This window comes from Tetrahymena thermophila (assembly GCF_000189635.1).
Source record: "Tetrahymena thermophila SB210 genomic scaffold scf_8253887, whole genome shotgun sequence".
Taxonomy (NCBI): Eukaryota; Ciliophora; class Oligohymenophorea; order Hymenostomatida; family Tetrahymenidae; genus Tetrahymena; species Tetrahymena thermophila.
The window spans coordinates 306206-331550 of record NW_002475959.1 but is presented as its reverse complement, the minus strand read 5'-3'; the positions used below and the strand labels follow the sequence as shown (position 1 = coordinate 331550).

The 25345-nt window shown below is 22.3% G+C and overlaps 2 protein-coding genes across 2 annotated transcripts; both read right to left on the bottom strand. All coding sequences in view use genetic code 6, as the record gives it.

The window, feature by feature from the left end:
- Positions 1-777: 777 nt before the first annotated feature.
- On the bottom strand, positions 778-10990 carry TTHERM_00647460 (cyclic nucleotide-binding domain protein; the record flags this gene model as incomplete). Its single annotated transcript, XM_001027455.2, has 19 exons — positions 778-1667; positions 1743-2142; positions 2192-2345; positions 2580-2839; positions 2938-3351; positions 3540-3842; positions 3895-4408; positions 4466-4848; positions 4905-5201; positions 5252-5655; positions 5750-5967; positions 6055-7688; positions 7744-8137; positions 8189-8522; positions 8670-9312; positions 9371-9636; positions 9848-10399; positions 10448-10557; positions 10794-10990. 19 exons carry the CDS (start codon positions 10988-10990, stop codon positions 778-780), a joined length of 8367 nt encoding a protein of 2788 aa, XP_001027455.2.
- Positions 10991-12792: 1802 nt separating this feature from the next.
- On the bottom strand, positions 12793-24210 carry TTHERM_00647450 (cation channel family protein; the record flags this gene model as incomplete). The annotated part of the gene is made up of 20 exons (XM_001027454.2): positions 12793-12890; positions 13005-13769; positions 13825-14224; positions 14322-14484; positions 14787-15046; positions 15129-15542; positions 15876-16172; positions 16239-16779; positions 16829-17211; positions 17274-17570; positions 17628-18040; positions 18164-20045; positions 20118-20514; positions 20571-20904; positions 21100-21742; positions 21797-22062; positions 22231-22767; positions 22842-22951; positions 23189-23741; positions 23898-24210. 20 exons carry the CDS (start codon positions 24208-24210, stop codon positions 12793-12795), a joined length of 9066 nt encoding a protein of 3021 aa, XP_001027454.2.
- Between the last annotated feature and the right edge of the window lie 1135 nt (positions 24211-25345).

Here is a 25345-nt window from a genome sequence, read left to right as displayed (position 1 = left end):
TATTAATTAATTAAAAATTATTTCTTCTTTAAAATTCGATTTGTACTATAATACTATTTTTAAGAGACCATTTAACTTATCAACTTACATAAAAAAGTTAAACATATAAATTGTTTCTTTGTTAAATTTGTGAATCTATCAAAATTAATTAGTAATTTCATTAAAATATTTAGTTTAATTAAAAAAAATATTTTTTAAATTTGATAAAATAAAATTAGCCAATCTATTGTTAATTTAAAATATTTATTTATTAATTAAACATAGAAATAATACTAAGTAAATTGAACTTTAGAATGTTATATCTTAGTAGCTCTATACTGAATTTTTTTAAATTAAAAATGTATTTTTTTATATTTGATGTAATAATTCTAATAATCTAAAAATTAATTTATAAAAATTTTTAAATTAAATTTATATACTGCTATTTTACATTATTTTTCTTTTTGTAAATAAATGTTTCGTTGAAAAATAAAAATTTTTTTTTATATATTTTATTTAATTTTTAGTAGAGATTGAAATAGACTTTATTATGATTGCTCACATTGTATAAAATTAAGTATTTTTTTCATTTTTTATTTTATTAATTAACAAAATTTTTCTTCCATTTTTATTTAGAATTTTCAATGAAAGAAAGTTAGTTATTTTGACTCAAACCCATTTTGGAGTATCTCTTAATACTTGTTCTCTTATTTTGAATTATTTTAATTGATTTATCTGCAGTGTCAACATTAAAGTTAATTTAGTCTTAATTAATATCTTCTTAATTAGAAAAATTATTCAAGGTCTAAGTATATTACTTTTTAATTTTAGAGCTAGAAATTTTTCGTACTTTAATTTAAAAAAAATGAATAAATTTACTTATAGTAAATAATATTTAATAATACTTTGTTCAAACAGAGCTATGTTTTTAGGATAACTGCTTGTCTACCATTATTCTTTATTTTAATATAAGCTATCATTTTAATTCTAAGTAACTTATTTAAACTCTTTTTTTAGCTCCTTTTATATTTAATATTTTTTAAAGCTACTAATTTATTTGTCTTTAGTAGCTTCTTTACTTTTGAAATATTGCATGGGTTTTGAAGTAGGATAGGATTTTCTTTTATAAATTGCTAGATTTTAATTAAAATCACTTTAATCCTCACTATCTATAGAGCTTTGATTGCTTGAACTTGAGGAACAGTCGCTTGAAGAATATCTTTCATCAGTGCAAATATATTCAGTTACTATATACCCATCTTCGTCTTCAAGTAGAAAATCCCTTTTAATATCATTAAAACTTTTCTTACTCATTGAAGGAATTTTTGTGCTGATATTTTCTTTTTATAAATTCTACTATGAATTGTTAAATTATTTTTCTTAATTATGGTTAACTTAACACAAATTAGGTAATGAAATGTTAAACCTTTATTTCTAACTTTTGCTTTGAATGTTTTTAATGAAATTTTTCATCTTTAAATTTTCATAGCTTGATGAATTTTATTCCTCTGAAATATTTTGATTTTATTCGTTCTAAATTCTGGATTAACTTAAATCATTATCTTTATTACTTATTTTTCTGAACTTTGAATAATTATTTATTTATTCTTCTTCATCTTCTAAAAAATTAGTAAGAATATTCATTTAAAATTCATTTTCTGATAAAATAATATGTGTTTATTTCCTTGCTAATTTAATCAAAAATAAATAAATAATTTTTTTTTTAAATAAAATAAAAAAGAATTTTTTTATCTGAATTTTACCTTTTTTTTATATTGTTTTTTTGAGTTCAGGAAAAGTATTGAAAACTTATTTGATATTTTTTAATCTAATTTAAACTACTTCTGCAAAATTAGGGGTAAAGGTATTGCATAAATAAACTTTTCCATATCTATTTAAAGTTACTGAGCTGAAATACTCTCCTTCATTTAGAGTTTTAAGTACAGTATCCTCTTTTGGTGAAAGAATATTCACACTACCCTTGCTCACAAAATATAAATTTTAATTATGGGAATTTTTTGTATTGATGAAATCATAAGGCAAGAAAATCTTAAGTTCTATGTACTTTTATATATCTCTGAATCTAATAGACTTAGTTAACTCTAGTAAAATTGGTATTTTCTGTAAGTATTTTGTTTAATGGCTAAGATAAAGCTAATCATACTATTTTAATTATTAATAATTATTTAAGAAATGGTAATAAATTTTTTACTAATGTCTAAGGAATAAGAGACTGAATTTGTTTCAGATCCTAGTCAACTGATAAGTTTGAATGTAATTTGTACAAATAGCAATGTTCTATCTTTTTATGAATTTATTTATTAACTTATTCAACTTAACCATCGTTTAATAAAAGTCTAAACTGTCTATTTAATAAAATATTTATCAAAAAAAGTAAAGAAACAAATAATCAAACTTTATTATTTTTTTAATAAAATAGGCTTTATCATATAAAAATTTTAAATATTGATTTTCATTCTTATTAAAAAAAAATAAATCTATTTTGTGATGAAGGCCTTTGATTAATAAGTTGAAATTATTTAAATAAACCAACTTCAACAAATATTTCCAATAAATTATAATTAAAATTCTTAATTTACTTAATTTTATTATTGATTTCTTGATATTTTTCAGGCAATAAAAGTGATTACTCAGCAATAAGTCCAAACCCATAAGCTATAATAGCATTTCCAAAATATATAGTTAAAATAAAAAATATTCTTTCCATATCATTATTGGATTTCATGCTTGGATAGCCACAAGTAGTAGCTGTACTCATTACGAAGAATAGACAATTTAATATTTTCTCAAGTAAAGAAGCTTCCTATAAATTATTTGTTTATACCCAATTATATTCTGGCTAACAATTTTAATTAAAAAGAAAATAATGATTAAAAATCAAACAAAAATTAAATATATTTATTTAATATTCCTTAAAACTGAAAATTTAAATCTTACAAAATTCGGGAGAGAAACATTATATGCATACCATATCCAAATAGAAGAAAATTAATGCCACCAGAGTAAGAATTTTATACAACTTGTTAGAATTTCTAAGAATTTTTGTTTAGATTTGTTTTATATTGAAATTTTTAAGAGAATTTCATCTAGAACAAAGAGCTACAGAGTCCTTATTCCTCTCAGTAAAAGCAAAAATAATTTTAATATAAATGATATATCCTAATAATTTTAGTTAATTTTCCAAAGAATTATGTTAAATGGAAGTATACAAATCATTCTTAACTTTAGACTTTTATACTTCCATTAATCTACAAATATCTTCTTACTGTTTGTAACAAGCACTCCTTGTTTAAAATATGGAGTTCTTAAATCTATAAATAACTGCAAGCATAAATAGACTGTGTGAAGTACCTAATTTATAAAATAAATATTAATTTTCTTAATAGTTTTATTCTAGATTTATTTTTTTTTATATTTTGAATTATTTAATTTACAGTTTTAATTAAATAAAAGCTAAATATATTTTTAAATATTTCAAATAAAAATTATTATTTTTCTTGAAAATTAATTAGTAGTTTGCTTTAAAATAAACATTATACTTCAAAGAATATAGGGAGAGTGGATATTTGAAGGCCAAAACAAGCATATATAGGAGTGAAAATCAAACTGTATAAGGTAAATACAAGATTGATGATTTATAGTATGAAGGAAGCAGAAGAATGAGGATGTAAAAAGTATTTATATCTTGCATCTTTAATTTAAACTAGCTTATATATGTAACTAAAATGAAGAATTATCATGTCTTTAACTCTAGATTTTCCTTAAGACTATTGATTCTTACTCTTTTAAGGCAGACAAATAATAAATGGCTAGTTATAAGTTTAGTTTTTCTGAATTTTATACTATTTTTTATTATTTTTTAGATTTTAAGTTCGGATAATAAAATTAATTTACATCTGACATAGTCACTTAGCTTTTTTAAACGGAAACATTTTAAAAGTTCCAAATCATTGTTTTATTTATATCTCTACTTCTTCTAAATCTCTCCACATCATTCTCTTTTGGGGATTGGGGTTCATTAATTGTAACTTAGCGATTGAATCCATTCGCGTTACATTGCTAACTTTCTGATAAATCTTCTTCAGTCATGTTAAATTGATCAAATACTTGTATATCTTCTAGCTTATCATGCTACTTATCTTTACTTATTTCTATTTCAAAAAAATTAGCTGCTATTTGCTCATAGTGTTCTTTTAACTTATCGCTGATTTCATAATTTATCATTCTATTTTTGCTGTTAATTATTATTTTGGTGTTGCGGATATTTTCTTAGAAGAAACTTAAATTTAAGAGTTAAGACGAATAATTTCTTTTTTATCTGCTAATTAGTTTTTGATACCAATCTGGAAATACTATCTAAAGATATTACATTTATTGCTTTTCAATAACACCAACTTTGCAAATATTTCTTTTAAATAAAAATAAAAATACAAATAATTACGATTTTTCTTTTAAATTAATTTACTTTGCTTGATAGTAAACAGTCAAAGGCAATTTTTCTAGCGATCCCCCAAAATAGTAGCCTATTTCACCTTCATAAGCTTTTTTTCCATTAAATTAAAAGGCTTCTACTTTTCCTTGTAAGAAAATATATAAATCTTCATATGATCTACCAGCCTCTGCGATTATGTCATTTGGCAAATATATTTTAACTTTCATGAATCTCAAGATTGAATTAACTACATTCATATCTATCTACCAAGAGTTTAGTTTGAACAGACTACTCTTATTAATACAATTTTTATATCTCTTCTTTAGAATGTCTACTTTCAATGAAAAAGGTAATTTCTCAACGATCTAATTCTCGTCTACTCCCAGACAATCATTCCATATAAAGTTGAAGTAAGACTTAAAATTTTGTTTATAAAATAACTCATTAAAATCATAAAATTTCTAAATATTACTTCGACTTGAATCTAGAAAGAAGTGAGATTGATATTTCTGACAGCTTTAATTACTCTTTCATACTTTTAATCAAGCTTTATTTTAAGAATAAAACCGGCATCTTTAGCCATTGAAGCGAAGTTTCCAAAGAATATAATATGGGTGAATGTAGACAGGAACATAATTAATATACTATATAATTTTTCTCTTAGATTAACTCCTGTTACATCACCAACACCTACATGAGAAGTAGTAACATAAGCCCAATAAACTGCTTATAAGTATAAGCTTTAATTGCTTATTTCTAGTTTATCTCTCTGCAATTAAAAAGAGAATTATTAGTTTATTTTTAAAAATTAAAAATTACATAATTATTAGGAAAATTGTTTTGTGGAGCAGGTACTTTAATTTTCCAAGATCCATTAAAATCAGGTTCGATATTTCCTAATACTATGAGTATACAACCTATAACGTGGCACATTAACAAATACATAATCAATGTTTCAATTACTTTGCATAAATAAATATTCCTTTTTCTCAGTTTGGATAAAATATTGAATAATCTTTAGAAAGGAAGTATTCTTATCAATTAAAGGTATATTAAAATATATTTGTCTCTTCTATGTTCTAGTTCAATTAAATCAAAAATCATTGAAAAAGGAATCAACAAAAGAACTTGAGTAAAAATTATATAAGCAAGCTTTATCTTTCTTCTTTTTAAATTCTTTTGTAAGTATATTTTTTCTTGCAGTTTATTCATTTCCTTCACTCCTTAGTTTTAAACAAAGTCTTTTTGAATATTTTTAAATAAAATAAATCCTTGTTTTTAGCCTTAAATGAGAATAAATAAAATAAAAAAATTTACTTTGAATAACTTTTAACTGAGATATTTCTTGATTGGTATTTTTATAAGATTAAATTAATTTTACCAAATATCTTACTTCATTTAGCATAACTAAAATTTCAATTATAATGAGAATGGGGTTGTAAAATGAGATAGTTGTGAAAGCTATGTGCAGAGGAATTATCAATGTAAAATAATACTAATCTAAAGATACTTGATACTCTACTTGAGACAAAATCCTATACAGAGTATTTATTAAAGAATTAAATCTTTATTTGAAATAGGCAAGTATGCCAAAATTCTATAAAGAATAAATATCTTTCTACTTTAATATATTTAATGCATTCTTTAAATATGTTTTATTTTTATTTTATTCAATTTTTTCTTCCAAATCAAAACTAAGTTAAGAAAATGAGATATTTTAATTTAATACTGATATTTAAATATCCTCTAGATTATCGTTACATAAAATATCTTCTTAAATATTTTAAACAAATTCTTAATTAGCTTTATTTGTATTTATGCAATTATATTGCTTAGCTTCTTACTCTGAATTATCATAAAACATACATTATTTTTTTTCATCACTGTTTTGATGACATGAGTTATATTCATTGTCTGTTAATTCATTCAGCATTTATAGAATTTCATCTTAATCTTCTTCTGTAATAAATAAAACATTTTTAAAATCTTTTTAAATTATATCAATAATATCATCTTTTATTTCCAAATTATTTTCAAAATAACTTTGAATCCTCTCTTCCTCTGAATCATTAGATTCTTAGCTGTCTAACTCTAACAAAAATTCATCTATCGAAGGTGGCACACTGCTAAATGGTTGCTTAGTTTTCAAAATATTTTGACTTGAGAGGTAATCAAAAAAAAATTAATCTTGCAAATTTAATAGAATTGAGGATTTCTTTCTAATATCGTTTAAATTAACTTTTTGTGACAAACTGTCAGCAGTTCCTGCGAGAATGGGTTTCAATAAATTATTTGAATACCTTTCACTAAAGCTTTGTAGAAATGAGTTATCTTGTGATTATCTTCTAAAATGAGCAATTTATTTGTTAACTTAGTTATTATTTTGTTAATGTAAAGCTTACTAGTATTAACTAGAAATACTTTTGAGATATTACTAATTTGATGATTATCTTCTTTCTGTATTTTAATTGTATTCTTATTTTTGTGGACTATCATCCATTAAATTTACATCTGAATTAATATTGCTAAAACAACACAATTCTACATTCTATTATTTTTATATTTAAGGGAGCTTTTAATGATTTTACAAATTATTATTGCTTTCATCAAACTGAAACAAACTTACTCTTTTTTTATTTTGTTATTGCTGCAGCAGTTAATTTTTTTATACTAAATCTTCAATTTAATTTTCAAGTTAAGCAATTGTGCTTTAAAATATCTTTGATTTAGTTGATATTCTACTAAAAATGTTTCCTTGTGGTGACTACAAATGTGTTAAACTTTCAATTTAATGATTATTATTGTTATTTTCATCATTATTTCCACCACAATCATTCCTACCATCAACAACTTAAATTTAATTATTGTTTTACTGTTTGATCTGATCTTATGTTGCAAGAGGATACATCTTCTCATATAAGAGTTTTGTTTAAATAATAGACCCAATCATTTCATTATAAATTAGAATTTCTTGGTTGCTATTCTCATTATTTTTATAAATAATATGTTGATTAAGTACAACCAAATTTTCTTACTTTATAACTTTTATTTTAAGTCTCTTTTAGCTTTCGTTTAATCTTTTCAGAATATTTTATTGGTCATTACTTTAATCAACTACATTAGAGCTATTGTGTAAGAAGATATTTTAGCTTTGTAATGATTTTTTTCTCTTATTATAACTACTTAAATTCTACTAACTACTTTCTTCAACATTAATTTAAGTTAATGAGTCTTACAAAATTTTTTTCTCTTTTTTCTTTTTTTTAGTTAAATTTAACATTTCATACATTAATATTAAAAAAATTTCTTACATTCATAAAAGGAAAAAGATTTTCAATAAACAGCTTGCAAAAAGGATATTCCTACACAATATCTATGTATGACTACATTTTAAGCATATAAAGACAAGCATTTGTTTTGGCTCTAACTGAGACCTTTCTAAGAGTAGGAACTTTATTAATAAATTCTAGACCTCCAAAATAGCTGTTTTTGTATATCTCTCCTAAAATTTCCTCTTTTAAGTCATCATTAAACTTTACAATTTAGATTATTCCTTCCTCTATGAAATACATCTCTTAAGCCAAATCTCCTTTTTAAAATACAAATTCACCTCTAGGAACCAAAATTTTTTCAAATTATTTTAAAAATTAGGTAATAGCTCCTCCTTAAAATGGATTATCTTAAGGATTAATTAATTCTACTATGCTTTATTAAAATAAAAAAATTTTTTTAATTTCTTAACTTAAAAAATCTTACAATCTCATTCCTTTTTTTATTATTTATTCTTTGATATTTTCTGGTAGCAAGCTATCTTATATTTGGTTATCCTCTATCCCTTTCTACTTCATCCATTTGTAATTGTAAAATTTCCTAATCCTACCTTTTATATTTGAATACAACCCTATTAGTTTTGACCATTGTTTAAGAGAGTCCAGCTCTTCAAGATGCAGTGCAAGCATACTTTTTTTTACTTCAGTAATCAAGGAAACATGAGCAAATAAGTAACAAAAGTATATTTTAAATATAATATTTGCAATATCCTAATAAGTTTTTTCTATTGAAGTCATAGCCCAAATATCTCCATAAGCACCTATTTTTTAATTAAATAATTTACTTAAAAACTTCAATAACCAATATAAAATTATAATTTAAAAACAAATAGAATAAAATATTCTCATGAATATAATTTTATTAATTTAAACCTAAAAATATTTGCTTTTTTTTGATAAAATTTTACCTTGAGTGCTTACACAGAAAGACCAATATAAAAAGTTAACATAAACATTTTTCACCATAAAAGGTATTTCCTACTGAATTGAGTAATTGTTCATTTAAAAACCAAGGGATGAAGTATCAGCATTATCATATTCAAACTTGCAAATTCTATACATGATCCCTGCATTAAGATGATTCATAAAAAAGTACAAATAAGCTAAGGTCAAGAAGGAATTATATTTGAATTAGATTTTGTATTGGTCTTGCAAAATAATGAGATATTAACAATATCTTCTAAATTTAATTAATCTTAAAAATCTTAACAATCTAACTAAAGAAGTGTCATTTTTTACATTCAAACTACCACATATTAATTAATAAATATTGCTAAAAGGAACTGTAGACAATACATCAAAAAATAACTCCTGATTTAGATACTAAAAAAATATTTTTTTATTATTTAAAATGAAATCATTGTCTTTTTTGGAAAATGTTGATAGCTTAGAGAACAATATAGAATCAAAAAGATTTGTTACAAAGCTAATAACCTCAAAAACAATAGCTAAATCAGAATCAAAATCATCATTAAAACAAATACTATAAATGGAGTAAAAGAGGTTATAAGTTAAAACCGTTAATAGTATCAACACCCAGAAAATTAAAATCTTATTATTATAAATAAATTATTAAAATTATTTTTGTTAAAATAAGTTAAATTTTTACATTTTCATTTAAGATTAAAACCTTTAAGTCACTTCTTTATTATATTTTCTATATTTTTCTTTTTAGGTTTTAATTGTCAAAAGATTAATGAATACTTTCTTCAGTAAAAATTATTTCTGCACTACTTTGAATCTACTGCTATTGATTTTATATCTCTTCAGTTTACTCATTTTAAATATGAGACTATGAATCATCACACTAGCGTAAACCAATAAATGGTAATTTCTTTCGTCTTTAAAGCAGTAAATTATTCTGATTAGAATTAACTATTTTTAAAGAAAATATAAGTTTAAAAAATTTAAATCCTTTTTTTTAATTTAATGAAAACGAAGAATTATTTTAGATAACAAATTTTAATTAAATTTTAAATTACAATTTTTAACATAAGTTTATTTTTACTTAAAATAAGAAGAAATTTCTTTCTTTTATCAAGTATCATTTTTTATTGTATTAAATATTAAACCAATAATAAATTACAAAAATTTTATTTCAATTGCACATGTTGCTAGCTTATATTTTCTTATTTAAAACTACTTTAAGGTAAATATTAAGCACTAAAATTCTCATAATTAGTTGTGGCAAACCTTTATTAACTGACTTTTTTGAGAAAGTCTTTAACTTATGGAAACTAATTTAAAAGCTAAAGGAAATCTTCTTTTTTTATGCACATCAAAATACAATCTGTTTAAGCTCTGACATAACAGGTTCTATATTGATTGAGTAAGATACCTACTTCCCCAAAATAAGAACCACTTTCTAAAATTCTATTTACAGTCTTTTTATCACCGCCAAGCATTTCTACTTTCCCTTTGCTAATTATATAAAATTCTTCTGCAATCTCTCCAATTTTAATGATATAATCATCTTTAACAGCTACTTTAGGATGTAGCTTTTTAATCATTTTTAAAACAAACTAAGGCGAGCCTAAATTAAAAATTTAAACATTAGAAATGAGTTCACCATTAATATCCAGAGCTACTTCTTGTTATAACTAAGTCGGTAATTCCTTAATAATACTATAGTAATTAACTAAAAAATTGTTTAATATTTCTATTATTATTAAATAAAAAATATTACTTATTTTCTATCCATCTTCAAAATTATTGTAAAAATGCTGTATTTTATCATAAATCTTTTAGGATACCTATTTCTTATTTGCAAACAGATATACCTATTCTTGTTTTTCCCTTAAATTAAAATAAATAATTATTAAAATATTTTCAATTATTCTATTTAATTTTTCATAATAATCATTCGATATAATAAAATAGCTTGTGAGTAAGTTCAATTATTTATATTCCATAAAGATTAGTACATTGAGGCTTCAATAAAAGCCTCATTTGAAATTTCAATTGTTATAAAGAGTTAAATTATACTTAAATCAGAATGTCTGTAAAAAGAATCTTTATATAATTATTTATACCATATTTCCATCTTGGTTTGTTGGCTGATTTTTAAGAGACTGCTGAAATCTGAAAATATTTTACAATAAAATATACCACCAGTAACCATAGAAACTATTGTTAAAAAGATCTCACCTTCTGTCGAAGGATAAACATCTCCGAAGCTGGAGCCTACCATAGCTTCGACTGTCCATTCAAGACCAATTACGTACTTCATGTAATTGCAAGAGAGATCATATTAGGTTACAGAAAAGTATCCAGATTGTATATAAGTATTATAGAAAATAAAGCAGCAAGCAAATAAATGAGTTACAAGCAAGAGCCAGAATAATGTAAGAAAGATTCTGAAAAAAGTTAATTTATTAAAATCAAGAAATTTGATTAAATTTTCAATTTTATTCAAGAATGCCTTTACATTCTCTAGTCTTAAGAGTTTCGTTAGTAATATTAAAATAATTGTTTTAGAAATATTTTCATCTTATTCTGAAACTTGTTTTGATTAAACGTAAAATATTATAATTAAGTGACTTGGTACCAAAGAAATCAGATTGATAAAAGATTAAAATCCTATATTTTACAATATTAATTAAAAATGAGGATAAATTGTTTTTTACTTTAAATGAAAGCACTGAAATAAGTAACAGTCTTTTAAAAAGGAAATTATTTTTTTTATAAAACATCAATTAAGTTTCATTAAAATCTAATCTAAAAATTTTTATTTGTAATTAAATTGAATAATAATAATGATAAATTATTATTCATTTTTACTAATTACCTTACTAAAGATTATCAAATTTTAAAGAGGTAAAAAAATAGTAGTGCTTGTTATTTTATTTGTTTCTCAAAGCAATAACTAGAATCATATTTATTAATTATAAAATCTCAATAGATACTCCTAATACCATTTACATATGTAAAGGGTTTAATTAGACTGAAATCCAGAAGCAGTACATTGCAATCACGTATAAATCCAAAAAAAAAATAAAAAGATTCCATATAAAACTTGTTGACTTAATATAAGAATGATCTGCGTTCTTTTGCTTAAGTTTTCTAAGTTTATCTTGCAATACTTATTTATTTTCGATCATTAAAAAGCTTATCTTTGAAACACTTTCTATGAGGGAGTAGTTTTTTATTGGAGTATTAGTTGATTTTAGTTTTAACGCTCTCTTTTAATGATTTTATCTTTCTCTGATGATCCTTTTTTACTTACTATTTATATTAATCTTATAAATATTGTTTGATTCAGTATATTTATTTATTAATTAAATCAAGATACTTATGCTTTTGAGTAACTTAATCAGAAATTAATTAATAAATTAGTTTGTCCTACATGAAAAGTAATTTCTTGTTTAAAATTGAGAAAAAAATTAATTAATTGAATAGATCTATCATATTTTGTTTTTTCTTCGTTGAATATTTTTCTTTACACCTCATTGGTTAAAAAATGATCTTATTTGATTTAGTGATTTTTTGGTTACATTGAAAGCAAAAACATTATTTTTTTTTAAATTTAAAATATTTTTAATAAATAAAGTTCAAGATAACTTTTATTTATTATTTTAAAATAGACCAAAATTCAGAAAAAACAAACTAGCTAAATTTAATATAAATAATTTAATGGTGAATCTATTTTTAGTATTTAAACAAAATTAATTAAAAAGTTAGCTGATGCCTACTTTCTTTTGAATATCTATTTAATACTCTTTATTTTACATTATAAATTTTAATTTACAATTATTAACAATTTATAACTATCAAATTATATACTCACTTTTCATAAATTTTTAGAAAGCCTAGTCTGTTTGTAATATAATGTAAGACATATTAATATAAATAAATTCTTATATATCTTCAAACTTAGAAACACAAAAAGAACAATTTTTTTGATCAATTCTGTAATTAGTAAAATCATCCTATAAGTAAGAAAGTAAGTCAGAAATAAATATATTAAAAACTTTTATAGTATATAAAATTTTTATTTATTCATTTATTTAATTTTTAGTTATATAGAAGGTATCATATTCCTAAATTTTTGATTGATATATTTTAGTCTTAAGCTTCAATTGTATTTTCTTTTAAGGATAGATCATTAAACTAAATGAGTTCGATTACATCTAAATAAATATTAAAAATTTATTAGTTATTTAAAAATGAATGACTAAGTTTAAATTAAATGATGTATTATTTAGTTTTAATTGAATATAAATATTAAAAGAATATTAAACTACTTTGGCGTTTTTGAGTATTTTCTTCAGCTTAAAATAATGCTTTTTGTGGATTTTAGTTTTTTTAAGCTTCTATGATTTTTTATCCTTGAGATTGTATACCTATTTATTACTATTGCTCATCATTTAGATTGCATTCTTTAAGCAAATTTAAATGAAAGCTATTATGATTAAAATTACTATGACTATATTTTTTAGGTAGTTTTTTATGCTAAATTTTTGGATTTTATTGTTAATTATTTTAAAATACATCTAAATTTAAATGATGCGTATGTTTATTTAAAATTATTTGGTCTTTAGAATGATTAAGATTATTTGCCAAAAAACCTTCATCATCTTCAAGAAGGAAATTTCTTCTGATATTCCCTATTTTTTTTGTATGACCTCCTGAGGCTTCACTACTATAGCTCTATTACGAAAAATTACACTGAGAAATCTGTACTTAATTTCTTTCTTAAAGTTATTTTAAATGAATTTATGATGGAATGTTATTCAAGTATTCATTTTTACTTTTAATTTGAAAATCAGATTAAAGTTATTATTTTTAATTATTTTAACTACTCATACAATTTTTCAACATTTATTACTCATCTAAGTCATTTTCTTATGTAAAAAAAATATTCGAGTTCATATTTAAATATCTTTTTCCAGTATGCAGATTACCTGAAAAATATTAATTTACTTGCGAGAAAGCTTCTTCCTAATAATCACTAAGGAGATTCAACTTTATTTCATTTTATGTAACAGGCACACAAATTTATTTCCTTGCTTTTGATTAATTAAATAAATTTTAATAAAATATTTAAATTTTTTTATATATTACCATATTTATAAATAGCGTTTTAAAACTCTGGGAAAATTTTAAACATCAATCTGACGTTTTTATGTTTAATTTAAACTATCTCTGCAATGTTTGACGTGATAATATGACAAGAAGAGCTTTTACCATATTTAGTTAAAGTAACTTAGCTAAAAAAATCACCTTCCTTTAATACTTAGATAACTGCATCTTCTTTGGGAGAAAGAATATTCACATTTCCTTTGCTTACAAAACATAAATAACCATTTTAAGAATCCTTCTTTGTTATAAAGTCATATGGCAAGAAAACTTTAAGTTCAATATGCTTTTAAATATTTCTAAAGTGAATGAATTTAGAAAGCTCCAGTAATATTGGTATTTTTTATAGGTAATTAGCTTAATGACTTTAAAATAATTAGTCATACTATTTATTAAAAAATACAAGCAATTTTAAAATATATTTTAACAAAGAGTAAATTATAATTTAATTGAAATAAATATTATGAATAAATTATATTTACCAGTGTTTCAGGAATCAAATTCTATATCTATTTCAGCTGCTATTCTACATATAAATTTGAGTATAGTTTGTATAGATATGAGAGTTCAATTTTTTTGTGAAGCTTTATTATACTGCTATTTTTGCTGTGATCTTTACCAATATTAAGCAATATTTTAAATTACCTAAGATATATTTATTCAATTAATTAAAGTTCAATAAATTCTCATAAAGTAAATAAAACAAATAATGTAGCTACTCATTAATTAAGGCTGATTAATTTTAATTTTAAAAACTTAATATTTGGCATTAAATTTCAAATTTTTTTCAAAAATTCCATGAAAATAGTGAAAATTAATTAGGTTTTACTGTATATTAAATCGTTTATGATCATTATTCTTAGTTATATAATTAAGGCCACATAAAAAAATTTTTTTTTCTCAAAAATCTGCCTTAATTGTTAAGTACCTATTTTATATTAAATTACTTGACTTTTTTGTCTATCTCTTAGTATTTCTATGGTAAAAGTAATGACTAAGCAGCAATCAAACCAAAATCATAGGCAATAATTGCATCTCCAAAATAAATAGCAAATATGAAGAATATTTTTTCTATGTCATTATTAGATTTCATTGTTGGATATCCACAAGTTGTGGCAATGCTCATTACAAAAAAAAGCCCATTGAGTATTTTTTTTATTAAATCAGCATCTTGTAAATTATTTACTACGACCCAATTTGATTCAGGCTAATTATATTTACATAGAAATAAATATTAATTTATTTAGTTAAAACAATATTTGAAAAAGTGTAATGTTGGTAATATTTACAAAATTAGGAACTGAGATGTTGTAAACATACCAAATCCATAGTGAAGAAAAATAGTGCCACATAGTTAACACATGTAAAAAACCTACAAGCATACCTATAGCTTTTTATTTAGATTTATTATGTGTTTAAATTCTAACAAGGATAGCATCTAAATTAAATATTTGTAATAATCGTATGCCTCTGAGTAAAACGAAAACAAGTTTTAAGGTAAAAGATCTCTCTTGATAATCTTAGCTTATTTACCAAAGGATAATATTAAGAGGTAATAAACAAATTAGTCTTAGTTTTAAGTTCTTTTTTTCCCATAAATAAGCAAATATTTTTCTACTATTTGTTACAAGCAATCCTTGTTTAAAATATGGTGTTCTCAAATCTATAAAGAGTTCAACAAACAAATACATAGTATGAATAATCTTTTTAATTAGTAAATTATTTCAAATTAAATATTTATTTTTAAATATAACATTAAAATATATTATATAACTTTGTTTGAAAATTGATTAAGTATCTATCAGCCAAAATAAATATTTAATTAAAACACACTAATGGCTAATTGCAAATTAATTAAAAGCTTTTATTATTTCATTTTTAATATTAATGAATTAATTCATAAATTATACCAGTAAAAGTTTATTAGTTCTTTTTATATGAATGATTATAATAATATTTATTGATTTGAATATTTATAAAATTTATTTGGTAATGTTGCTTAATACTTTATTTATGATAAAAATAATAATAAATACCTCAAAGACTAAAGGTAGAATCGAAATTTAAAGCCCGAAAAAGACATAAATAGGTGTGAAAATAAGACTATAAATGGTAAAGATTAGGTTGATAAGTTAGACATAATAAGAAGCTGAAGAGTAAGGATGTAAGAAATAATTATACTAATTATCTTTAATGAAGGCTAATTTGTATATGTAATTAAAGTGGAGAATAATCATATCTTTATTGTTTTATAAAGATTAATCTGCAATTGTTTAATATGGTAGGCAAATAGCAAATGGCTTATGAAAATATTCACTTTTCAATATATTATTCTATATTTGTAAAAAATGAATAAATATTGCTTTTAATTATAAGTTTATAAATATATTTTGACATACCTCAATTTAGCTTTAGTTTTTATGAACAGAAACATTTTAGAAATCCCAGACCATACTTTTGTTTCTTTCAGCTATTCTTTTTTTCCATTATTTGATTCCTTCAATTTCTTTCTAAGAATATTTAATGTTGCTAGCAAATTCCTCTTAGTTTTTCATTTATTCTGTGTTTTCGTTTTCAAAATCATCTTCATCAGTTGTATTAATTTAATTTAAAATTTAAATGCTTTTTAAATTATTGTTGTTATCTTGTGAATTATTTGCCACTTCTACTTCAAAAAAGTTAGATGCCACTTATTTATAGTGATCTAAAAGCTTTTCACTGTAGTGATAATCTATTAAATGATTATTCTTGTTTACAATAAATCTATATTAGGTTTATTGTTAGGAAAATACAAAGTCATCCTAGAAATAACTTAAATCTAGAAGATAGCTTTGATACATTTTTTTTTACTTGCCGATTATCTTTTCATACCAATCGGGGAATACTTACTTTAAATATTTCACATACTATTTGTCTATAACTCCTACCTTGCAGATATTTCTATTTAAATAAAATTTCGTTATGAGAATGTTTAGATTTAGTTATTTACTTGGCTTGATAATATAATGTCAGAGGTAAATCAGTTTAAGATCCTCCGAAAAAACCTCCTACTTATGCCTCATACGCTTTTTTGCCATTTAATTGAAAGGTAACATATTTTCCTTGTAAAAAGATGTACAAATCTTGGTAAGACTTGCCTGCTTCTGCTATTACGTCATTTGTTAAGAAAATTTTGACTTTCATAAATCTCAGAATTGAGTGAACAATGTTCATATCTACTTACCAAGAGTTAGATTTGAAAACAAATGTTTCATTAATACATTTTTTATATCGTTTTTTGAGGATTTCAACTTTCAAATAAAAAGGCAACTTCTCCAAAATTTGGTTTTCATCTAAGCCATACGAGTCATTCCAAATAAAATTTATATAACTCTAAATATTTTAAATATTTATAAGAAATAAAATAAATTTTGTCAAATATTTATGAAAATTACTTCAACTTATATTTTAAAAGAAGTAACATTCAAAAGACTAACAGTTTAAAATATTTTTTCATATTTTTAATCAAGTTTAATCTTTAGCATGAAAGCAGCTTCTTTTGCCATAGAGGCCAGATTTCCAAATATTATGATATGTGTGAAGGTTGATATGTACATAACAAAAATACTAAAAATCTTTTCTCTTAAATTAACTCCAGTTACATCTCCAACCCCCACATGGGATGTAGTTACATATGCCCAATATATAGCATGCAAGTATAAACTTCTATTGCTTATTGATAATTGAATTCTCTTTTATAATTAAAATGAAATTATTTATTTATATTTTTTATGAATGAAAATTATTACTATATTATTTGGAAATTAAGCTTATGGAGCAGGAACTTTTATCAGCCATGAAGCATTAAAATCTTATTCTATTTTTCCTAAAACTATAAATAGACATCCAAGTAAATGACAGAATAGAACATATACTAAAAGAGTTTCAATAACTCTACACAAATAAATATTTTTTTTTTTTAATGTTGAAAGAACATTGAATATTCTGCAAAATGGAATAACTCTAATTAACTAAAGAAATATGAGCTCAAATCTCGTTCTTATTCCTTCTATTTAAAGCAAATCGAAGATCAGACAAAAAGGAATAATCATCAATATTTCTAAGAGCATCATTATAAAAACTTTCTCTTTTCTTTTTTAGAAAATTTTCAAAGAGTATATTTTTTATGAGAAGCTATTAGCAGCAACTAGTTAAAGTTAAGCTTTTTATTTAAAAACATTGAGTTAAATAATTTTTTTAATATTATCAAAATTCTAAAATTAATTTCAAAATAAATTTCAAAATTTAAAAAAAAAAAATAAAGCTAATAAATTAAATTTCTTACAGCTGCCATATTTAATTTCAGAGATGTTAGCTATTATTTCTTTATATAACTTAATAAGCTTTATAAGATACCTAAATTCATTAACTATAATCAGAATTTCAACTGTAATAAGAATTGAATTTTAGAAAGATATTTCTTTAAATGCAAGATAAAGAGGAATTATTATTGTAAAATAAAGCTGAGTTAAAGATATCAAACTTTCTGTTTTTGAAAAAGTGATGTATACATTTAGTAAAAATTGTATAAATCTTTCTCTTAATTTACTGATTTTTTAATTTTTTTAATTTAAAAGTTAGCTTTATTTTATTTGCTTTGACAATTCTTCTTTACAGTCATCATCCTTAATAGGTTCTTCTAGATCAAAACTCAATTAAGAATAAGATATGCTTTTATCAAGTTCATTAATTTAGTAATAGCTATCATTAAATGTACTGTAATCTAAGTAGTTTGAATTTATATTAGAAATTATTTATGATTGATCTTGATTCTACTGTAAATTACGAATATCTTATTCATACATTCCACTCAAGTTAATTTTATTATTTAGTTAACTCTCTTCTTAAATTTCATTTTAAGTTATACCAATTATTTCTATAATTTCTTCAAATTCGTTGAATTCCTGATCAGTTAACTAATTATTATATTATTTAGTTTAGTCACAAATTTGATTGACGAGAACCTAAAATTCTAAATTTTTATCAAAATAGCTTTGTATTTTCTCAAATTCTTAGTTATATTCCATCTCTAAGTCTAAAAATGAATGATCATTTTAATTTTAATTAAACTCGTCAGAGTCAAATTTCTTAATGTTATGAATTATTCCGAATTAATCTAAATTCAAATTTGTTAGACTATTTTTAGAAATTAGTAAGCTTAAATTCTATGAATAATCTCCAAAAGAAGAATTATATAAGCCAAGATTATTTTCTTTTGAATGAATTTGTTGTAAGTCTTCTAATGAAAAAGTTTATTTCTTCTTCTTTAAATAATTATTTTTATGCTGTTTGAGTTAGCTTAAGCGCTTTTTCTATTCTTTTTGTCTATAATTTTTTGGAAAGTTCTTCTAACTATCTTGACTAAGACTGCTATTACTTTCTGTTCTAATTTAAGCTTAGCTAAGATTACTATGAGTGTTCAACTTTAATTGATTATTTTTTACGTTTTCTAGTTTTTGATAATTTGAAAAATCACTACTATCATCAAAATAAATTAAACTTAATCTCCTTTGTGATTAATTAAGCTACTAAACATCAATTTATTCTGGTTTTTAAAAATTTTTAATTGCTATTTACTTTGGTTCTTATTACTTTAATAAATTTTTATTGATATTGTTTAAAACTTCATCTTTTTATTAAAGAGTTACTTTACTATCTTGTTTCTAATTCAATTGAGCATTTAAATTTATTTATTAATCTTATTAAATGCTAAATATCGCTTCTTTTATTTAGTTTGGTTCTTATTTATCAAACCGCATCAACTCAATTTATTAAGGATGTTGTTACAATTTATGTGTAATTTATAAATCTTAAAGATTATGAGTATTTGGTTAATTATAAAAATAGTTTTACTCTGAGCACACCTTAGTTTAACAAACAGAGCCAATCAGATCATTGTATAACAAAATTTAGTTACTATGATTATTATTATTGTATAGAATTTATTGGTTAAATGTGATTTATTTTTCTTGGTTAATTAATTATATTCTCATTTTGTAATTCTCATCAATATTCAGTTTTTAATGAATCTACTAAAACTCTTAATTATTTAAATTAGCTTCATTATCTACCTAGTAATTTTCAAAATCAACTAAATCTATTAAATTTTTATTTTTATTTTATTTAATATGTTAGATTCTATCTTCAAAAATCTTTTATTTGTTGTTCTATTAATTATTTTAATTAAATAAAAATTAAATTTTATATTTAAAGCTTAGAAAGATAAGAGAAATAAATACTTCTGACTGTTCTTGTGGATAGATGTTTTGTATAAACATCTTAGCAAATGGATATTCTTCAAGTAATTGATAATACTAATCTAGTTCAAGCATAAAAAGTGATGTATTAGTTTTAGCCTTTATAGAAATTTTTCTGAGAGAAGGAACTATATTTATGAATTCTAATCCACCAAAATAACCATATTAGCTTATTTCAGCTAAGACTTCTTCATTATTATTGTTATTATTAACTATTTACACTACTCCTTCTTCGATAAAGTAAATTTCTTGAGCCAAATCTCCTTTTTAGAAAACAAATTCTCCTTACGTGATGATAATTTTCTCAAATCTTTTAAGAAAAAGCATTAAAATACTATCTAATTATGAATTTTGAAGCGGATTTATTAATTTAACGATGCTTTATTAAAATAAATAATATTAAAAATATAGAAGAAGCATTTTATTTTAAATTACAATTTCATTCTCTGGTGTAAAATTTTATCTTTAATGTTATCTGGTAGCAAGGTTTCTTCTAATTCTTTATCTTCGATACCTTTTTGATGATACCACCTATAATTGTAAACTTTTATAATTCTATTTTGAATTTCAGAAGAAAGCCCTATCAACTTAGACCAATATTTAAAAGAGTCTACCTCCTCCAAGTATTGTTCAAGCTTATTTTTTGATACAGTTGTAACTGAAGCTAAATTTGCAAACAAGAAACAGAAAAATATCTTAAAAAATATGTTTGTCACATTTTAGTATGTCTTTTCTAATGAACTCATAGCCCATATATCTCCATATGCTCCTAAAATTATATCAAATATTAATGCAATAATATGGATTTTTATTTTAAGACAATAAAAAAGATTTTAATATGAATAACTATGAAAATAATAAAATAAATCAATATTTTTAATAACTAGCTTCGAAATTATTTTTTTACTCTAAATATAAATATGAATTTTTAAATTAATTTAAACTGTTAAATTATAAATTATACCTTGAGTGCTAACGCAGAAAGACCAATACAGAAAATTTACATAAAAGTTTTTAATCATAAAGGGCCTTTCTTATTCAATTGATTAACCATCCATTTAAACTCCTAAAGAGTAGCTTAAATTATTATCATATTCATATTTACAAAGTATGTACATGATACCAGCATTTAGGTGATTGAGGAAAAAGTATACATATGCAAGTTTAATTAAAGCTGCATACTTAAAATTAATTTTGTACTGATCTTGCAATATATAAATATATTACTAAAATCTCCTAAATTTGATTAATCTTAATAGCCTAAACAGTCTGATAAAAATTAAGCTATTTTAAAACTCTTGCTCACTGCAAACTAATTGATAAATGTTAGAGAAAGGTACAGTAGCTAACATGTCAAAGAAAAACTCCTTATTTAAGTAATTGAATAATATTTTATTACTGCTCAAAATAAATTCATTATCTTTTCTTGAAAAAGTTGAGAGTCTTGAAAATATGAGAGAGTCAATAAAATTAATTAAAAAACTTAGTGCTTCTAGAACTATAGAAACATCACCAGCGAAGTCTTCACTAAATAAAATACTGTAAAGAGAGTAAAAAAGATTGTAAGTTAAAACTATAAGCAAAATCATAGCCCAGTAAATCATCACCTTAAATAAAATAATAAAAATAATATTTTGATTAAATGTACAAATTTATATTACCTTCTAGTTCAGGACTAAGACTTTTAAGTCTTTTTATTCTCGAACTCTTTGTATTTTTCTCTTTAAATTTTCATTTTCGAAAGAGATATTTATACTTTCTCCTATAAAATTAGCTTCTTCATTGCTGAGAAATTGTGATTAACACTTTTGTGTGTCATTTTAAGGACTTTTTGAGTTCAATTAATCTACTTTAGCAAAATAATTATTTTATATGGTATCCTATATGTGTCCTCTTTTTATAAGTGAATGGTTCGAATTTTATGTATCTTATAGATATTATAAATAATATTAACATATTTTAATTTAATTTAAAAAATTAGAAACTCATATTATTTTTATTTTAAAATTTTAAGAAAATTTAAATAAGATTTATAGTTTTATAGTAACAATATAAGAGAATATATTCAGTATATTAAAAGCCAAAAAGATTTTACTTTTAATTTCTAATGGTTATAGAGATAATTTATTTATTTAGCATTTATCAATATTATGGAAAATGTCTTCATTATTTTTAGTTCCACCCATTCTTTGTTAACCAACTCTTAGAAGGAAGTCCTTTATTTCTGGAAATTTATTTAAAATTTTTAAAAAGTCATCTTTTTTTATGCACATAAATATGCAATCAGTCTGGGCTTTGACATAACATGTTCTATATTAATTTATCAGGATAGCAACTTCTCCAAAGTAAGCTCCTGGCTCTAAAACTCTAATCACCTACTTTTTATCTTAATTCACTATCTCTACCCGGCCTTTCGCTAAAATGTAAAAGTCTTAGGCTGATTCTCCCATTTTTAATACAAAATCATCTTTTACAGCTACTTGAGGATACATTTTTTTGAGCATTTTAGCAACAAACTCGGCTTATCCCAAATTAAAGATTTACACATTTTGCACTAAGTTCTATTAGAATTTTAATACCACCTCATGCTTTAATTGAGAAGGAAGTTCTTATATTATGCTGTAATACATTACTGTAAAATTAAATAATTTAAATTAGATTAATTTGAAATTAAAGCTTTCAGTTAATTAATTTATGAATGTTTACATATTTTTTATCCTTCTTCAAAGTTGTTATAGAAATATTATATTTTGTCAAATGTTTTTTAAGAGACTTATTTATTGTTTGCGAGCAAGTAAGCCTGTTTTTATTTCTACCTGATAATATAAAAATAAATAAGTTTAGCATTTAATAGAAAAAATTTGATAATATGCTAGATTATATTCATTGTATCTTTATTTCCATTTAACAATTACTCAAAAACTAGAGCTTATTTGATCAGAATTTGATGTTACTATTTTAAAATTACTTTGACTTTTTTATATTTAATTCTTTAAAAACAGAATAAAACTACTCCAAAATATGTTAATCTACAGTATAAAAAATTATTTTACCTTAGTTCAAGAGTAAATTGTTCACTAATTTAAAGAAGACTACTAAAATCAGAAAAGATTTTACAATAAAATACACCTCCAGCAACCATAGAAATAAATGTCAAGAATATTTCACCATCTGTAGGAGGATAAACATCACCAAAGCTAGAACCTATCATAGATTCAACTGCCCATTATAATCCCACTACATACTTCATATAATTACCTGAAATATCATATGGAGTCACAGAAAAGTAGCCAGACTATATGTATATGTTATAGAAGACAAAACAACAAGCAAATAAATGAGTAATTTATAAAAGCTAAAATAAAGAAACAAATATTCTAAAAAAAGTGAGCTTGTTAAAATCTAGAAATTTGACTAAGTGCTCAAATTTATCGAGGAATTCTTTTATATTTAAAAACCTTATGAGCTTTGTTAATAAAGCTAAGTTGAGAGCTTTAGGAAAATTCACATCCTAATAAATATCAGTATTTCCTTATTTTTTTAAATAAACAACTATTATCAGATGAGTAGGAATTAAAGATATAAGATTCATCAATGATACTGTACCTTTTTTATTTATTTAACAAAAATATTGGATCTATGTTATTTCTTTAATCTAAAATGCAATAAAAAATTAAAATATTTTGAAATTAGATTAATTTATAAATTGTTTAAGAGTTAAAAATAAATTCTATGTTATAATAATTTTAAAATTATTTTTACTTGAATAAATACTGTTGAATTTCAAATGAGTAAAGAAGTAATAGCGCATATTGCTTTATTTATTTTTTATAGCAATAACTAAAATGAGATTTACTAAATAAATGAACTCCAGTGATATGCCTAATATTATGTACATGTTACACGGATTTAAATCTAAAGCAAGCCATATCTGGTAAATAGAAACAACATATAAATCAATAATGAATATAGAAACATTCCATAGAAAGTTTGTTGATTTCAGATAAGAGTGATTCTCATTTTTTTATTTTAAATCATAAAATCTATTTAATAAAACTGTTTATTTGGCAGTCATCCTCTAGCTCTATTCAGTATGGAGTTATTATCAGATAATTTAATGTGAGCTTTGGCAAAAATATTGCTTTATATATAACAAATCCTTTTACAGTGTTAGGAGTGTTGCAGTGTTTTTAATAAAATACAATAAATTACTTTTTGCTTATTATTTATTAGATTATGAATATTTAATAATAAAAGTTATTGATCAAATTTTTTTATTCTTACAAGCTTTGTCTTTGATTCTAATATATTTCATTTATTGTCATCGTAATTAATCCAAAAAATATAAAGTGATTACACGCACTAACAATCAAACTAAATAATAAGTTTTTATATGTAAATAGTTCCAACTCACAATAAAAATATTTAATTTAGGTTTTTTTTAATAGTATAGAATTTTTTTTTTGTTTACTCTTCATTTCTTTTAGCATGAGCTCTACTCAAATCATACTTTTTTAATTTATGAATGAGTAAAAAACTAACTACCTTATTCACTAAAATTTTGGAGTCTTAAAATTAATACAACCTTAAATGATAAGGTTTCTATATTTCAAGGAGAAGAAATTTGAATTGAATAAGAAAGAAGTGATTATAATTATCAAAACACGGTATAATTTTTACTAATTCTACTTCAAAACAATTACTCTTAAGGATAGCAATATTTACTTCTTGATAAGTAAATTAATATATTTCCGAAACAAAGTCTTTCAAAAATTAAATAATTAACTTATTAGATATATCAATATTTTGTTTAATAAATATGATTGAAGAATTACGAAATTTTTTTAAAATGCATTTTATCAATAATAATTATAAAAATACATTATTAGCAATCTATTAAGTATTTTTTTGTAGATTAAACCTAGCTAGAAAATAATTTTGTTAGAAAAAAATCTAAATAACCAAGTAAAATATACTAATAAATATTCTTTTTAATCTTTATAACTCAATTTAATACAAAATTTTTTATATTTTTATATTTTATTTTTATATTTTTACTTAGATGACTAAATAATTAACAATAAATAAAACAAATATATGATTTTAGAAAGTCTATTTTTCTAAAAGTAGTTTTTTAAAGTTATTTTAGTAAAATCATTTTTAAAAAATATTAAAAATTTATTAGTTATTTAAAAATGAATGATTAAATT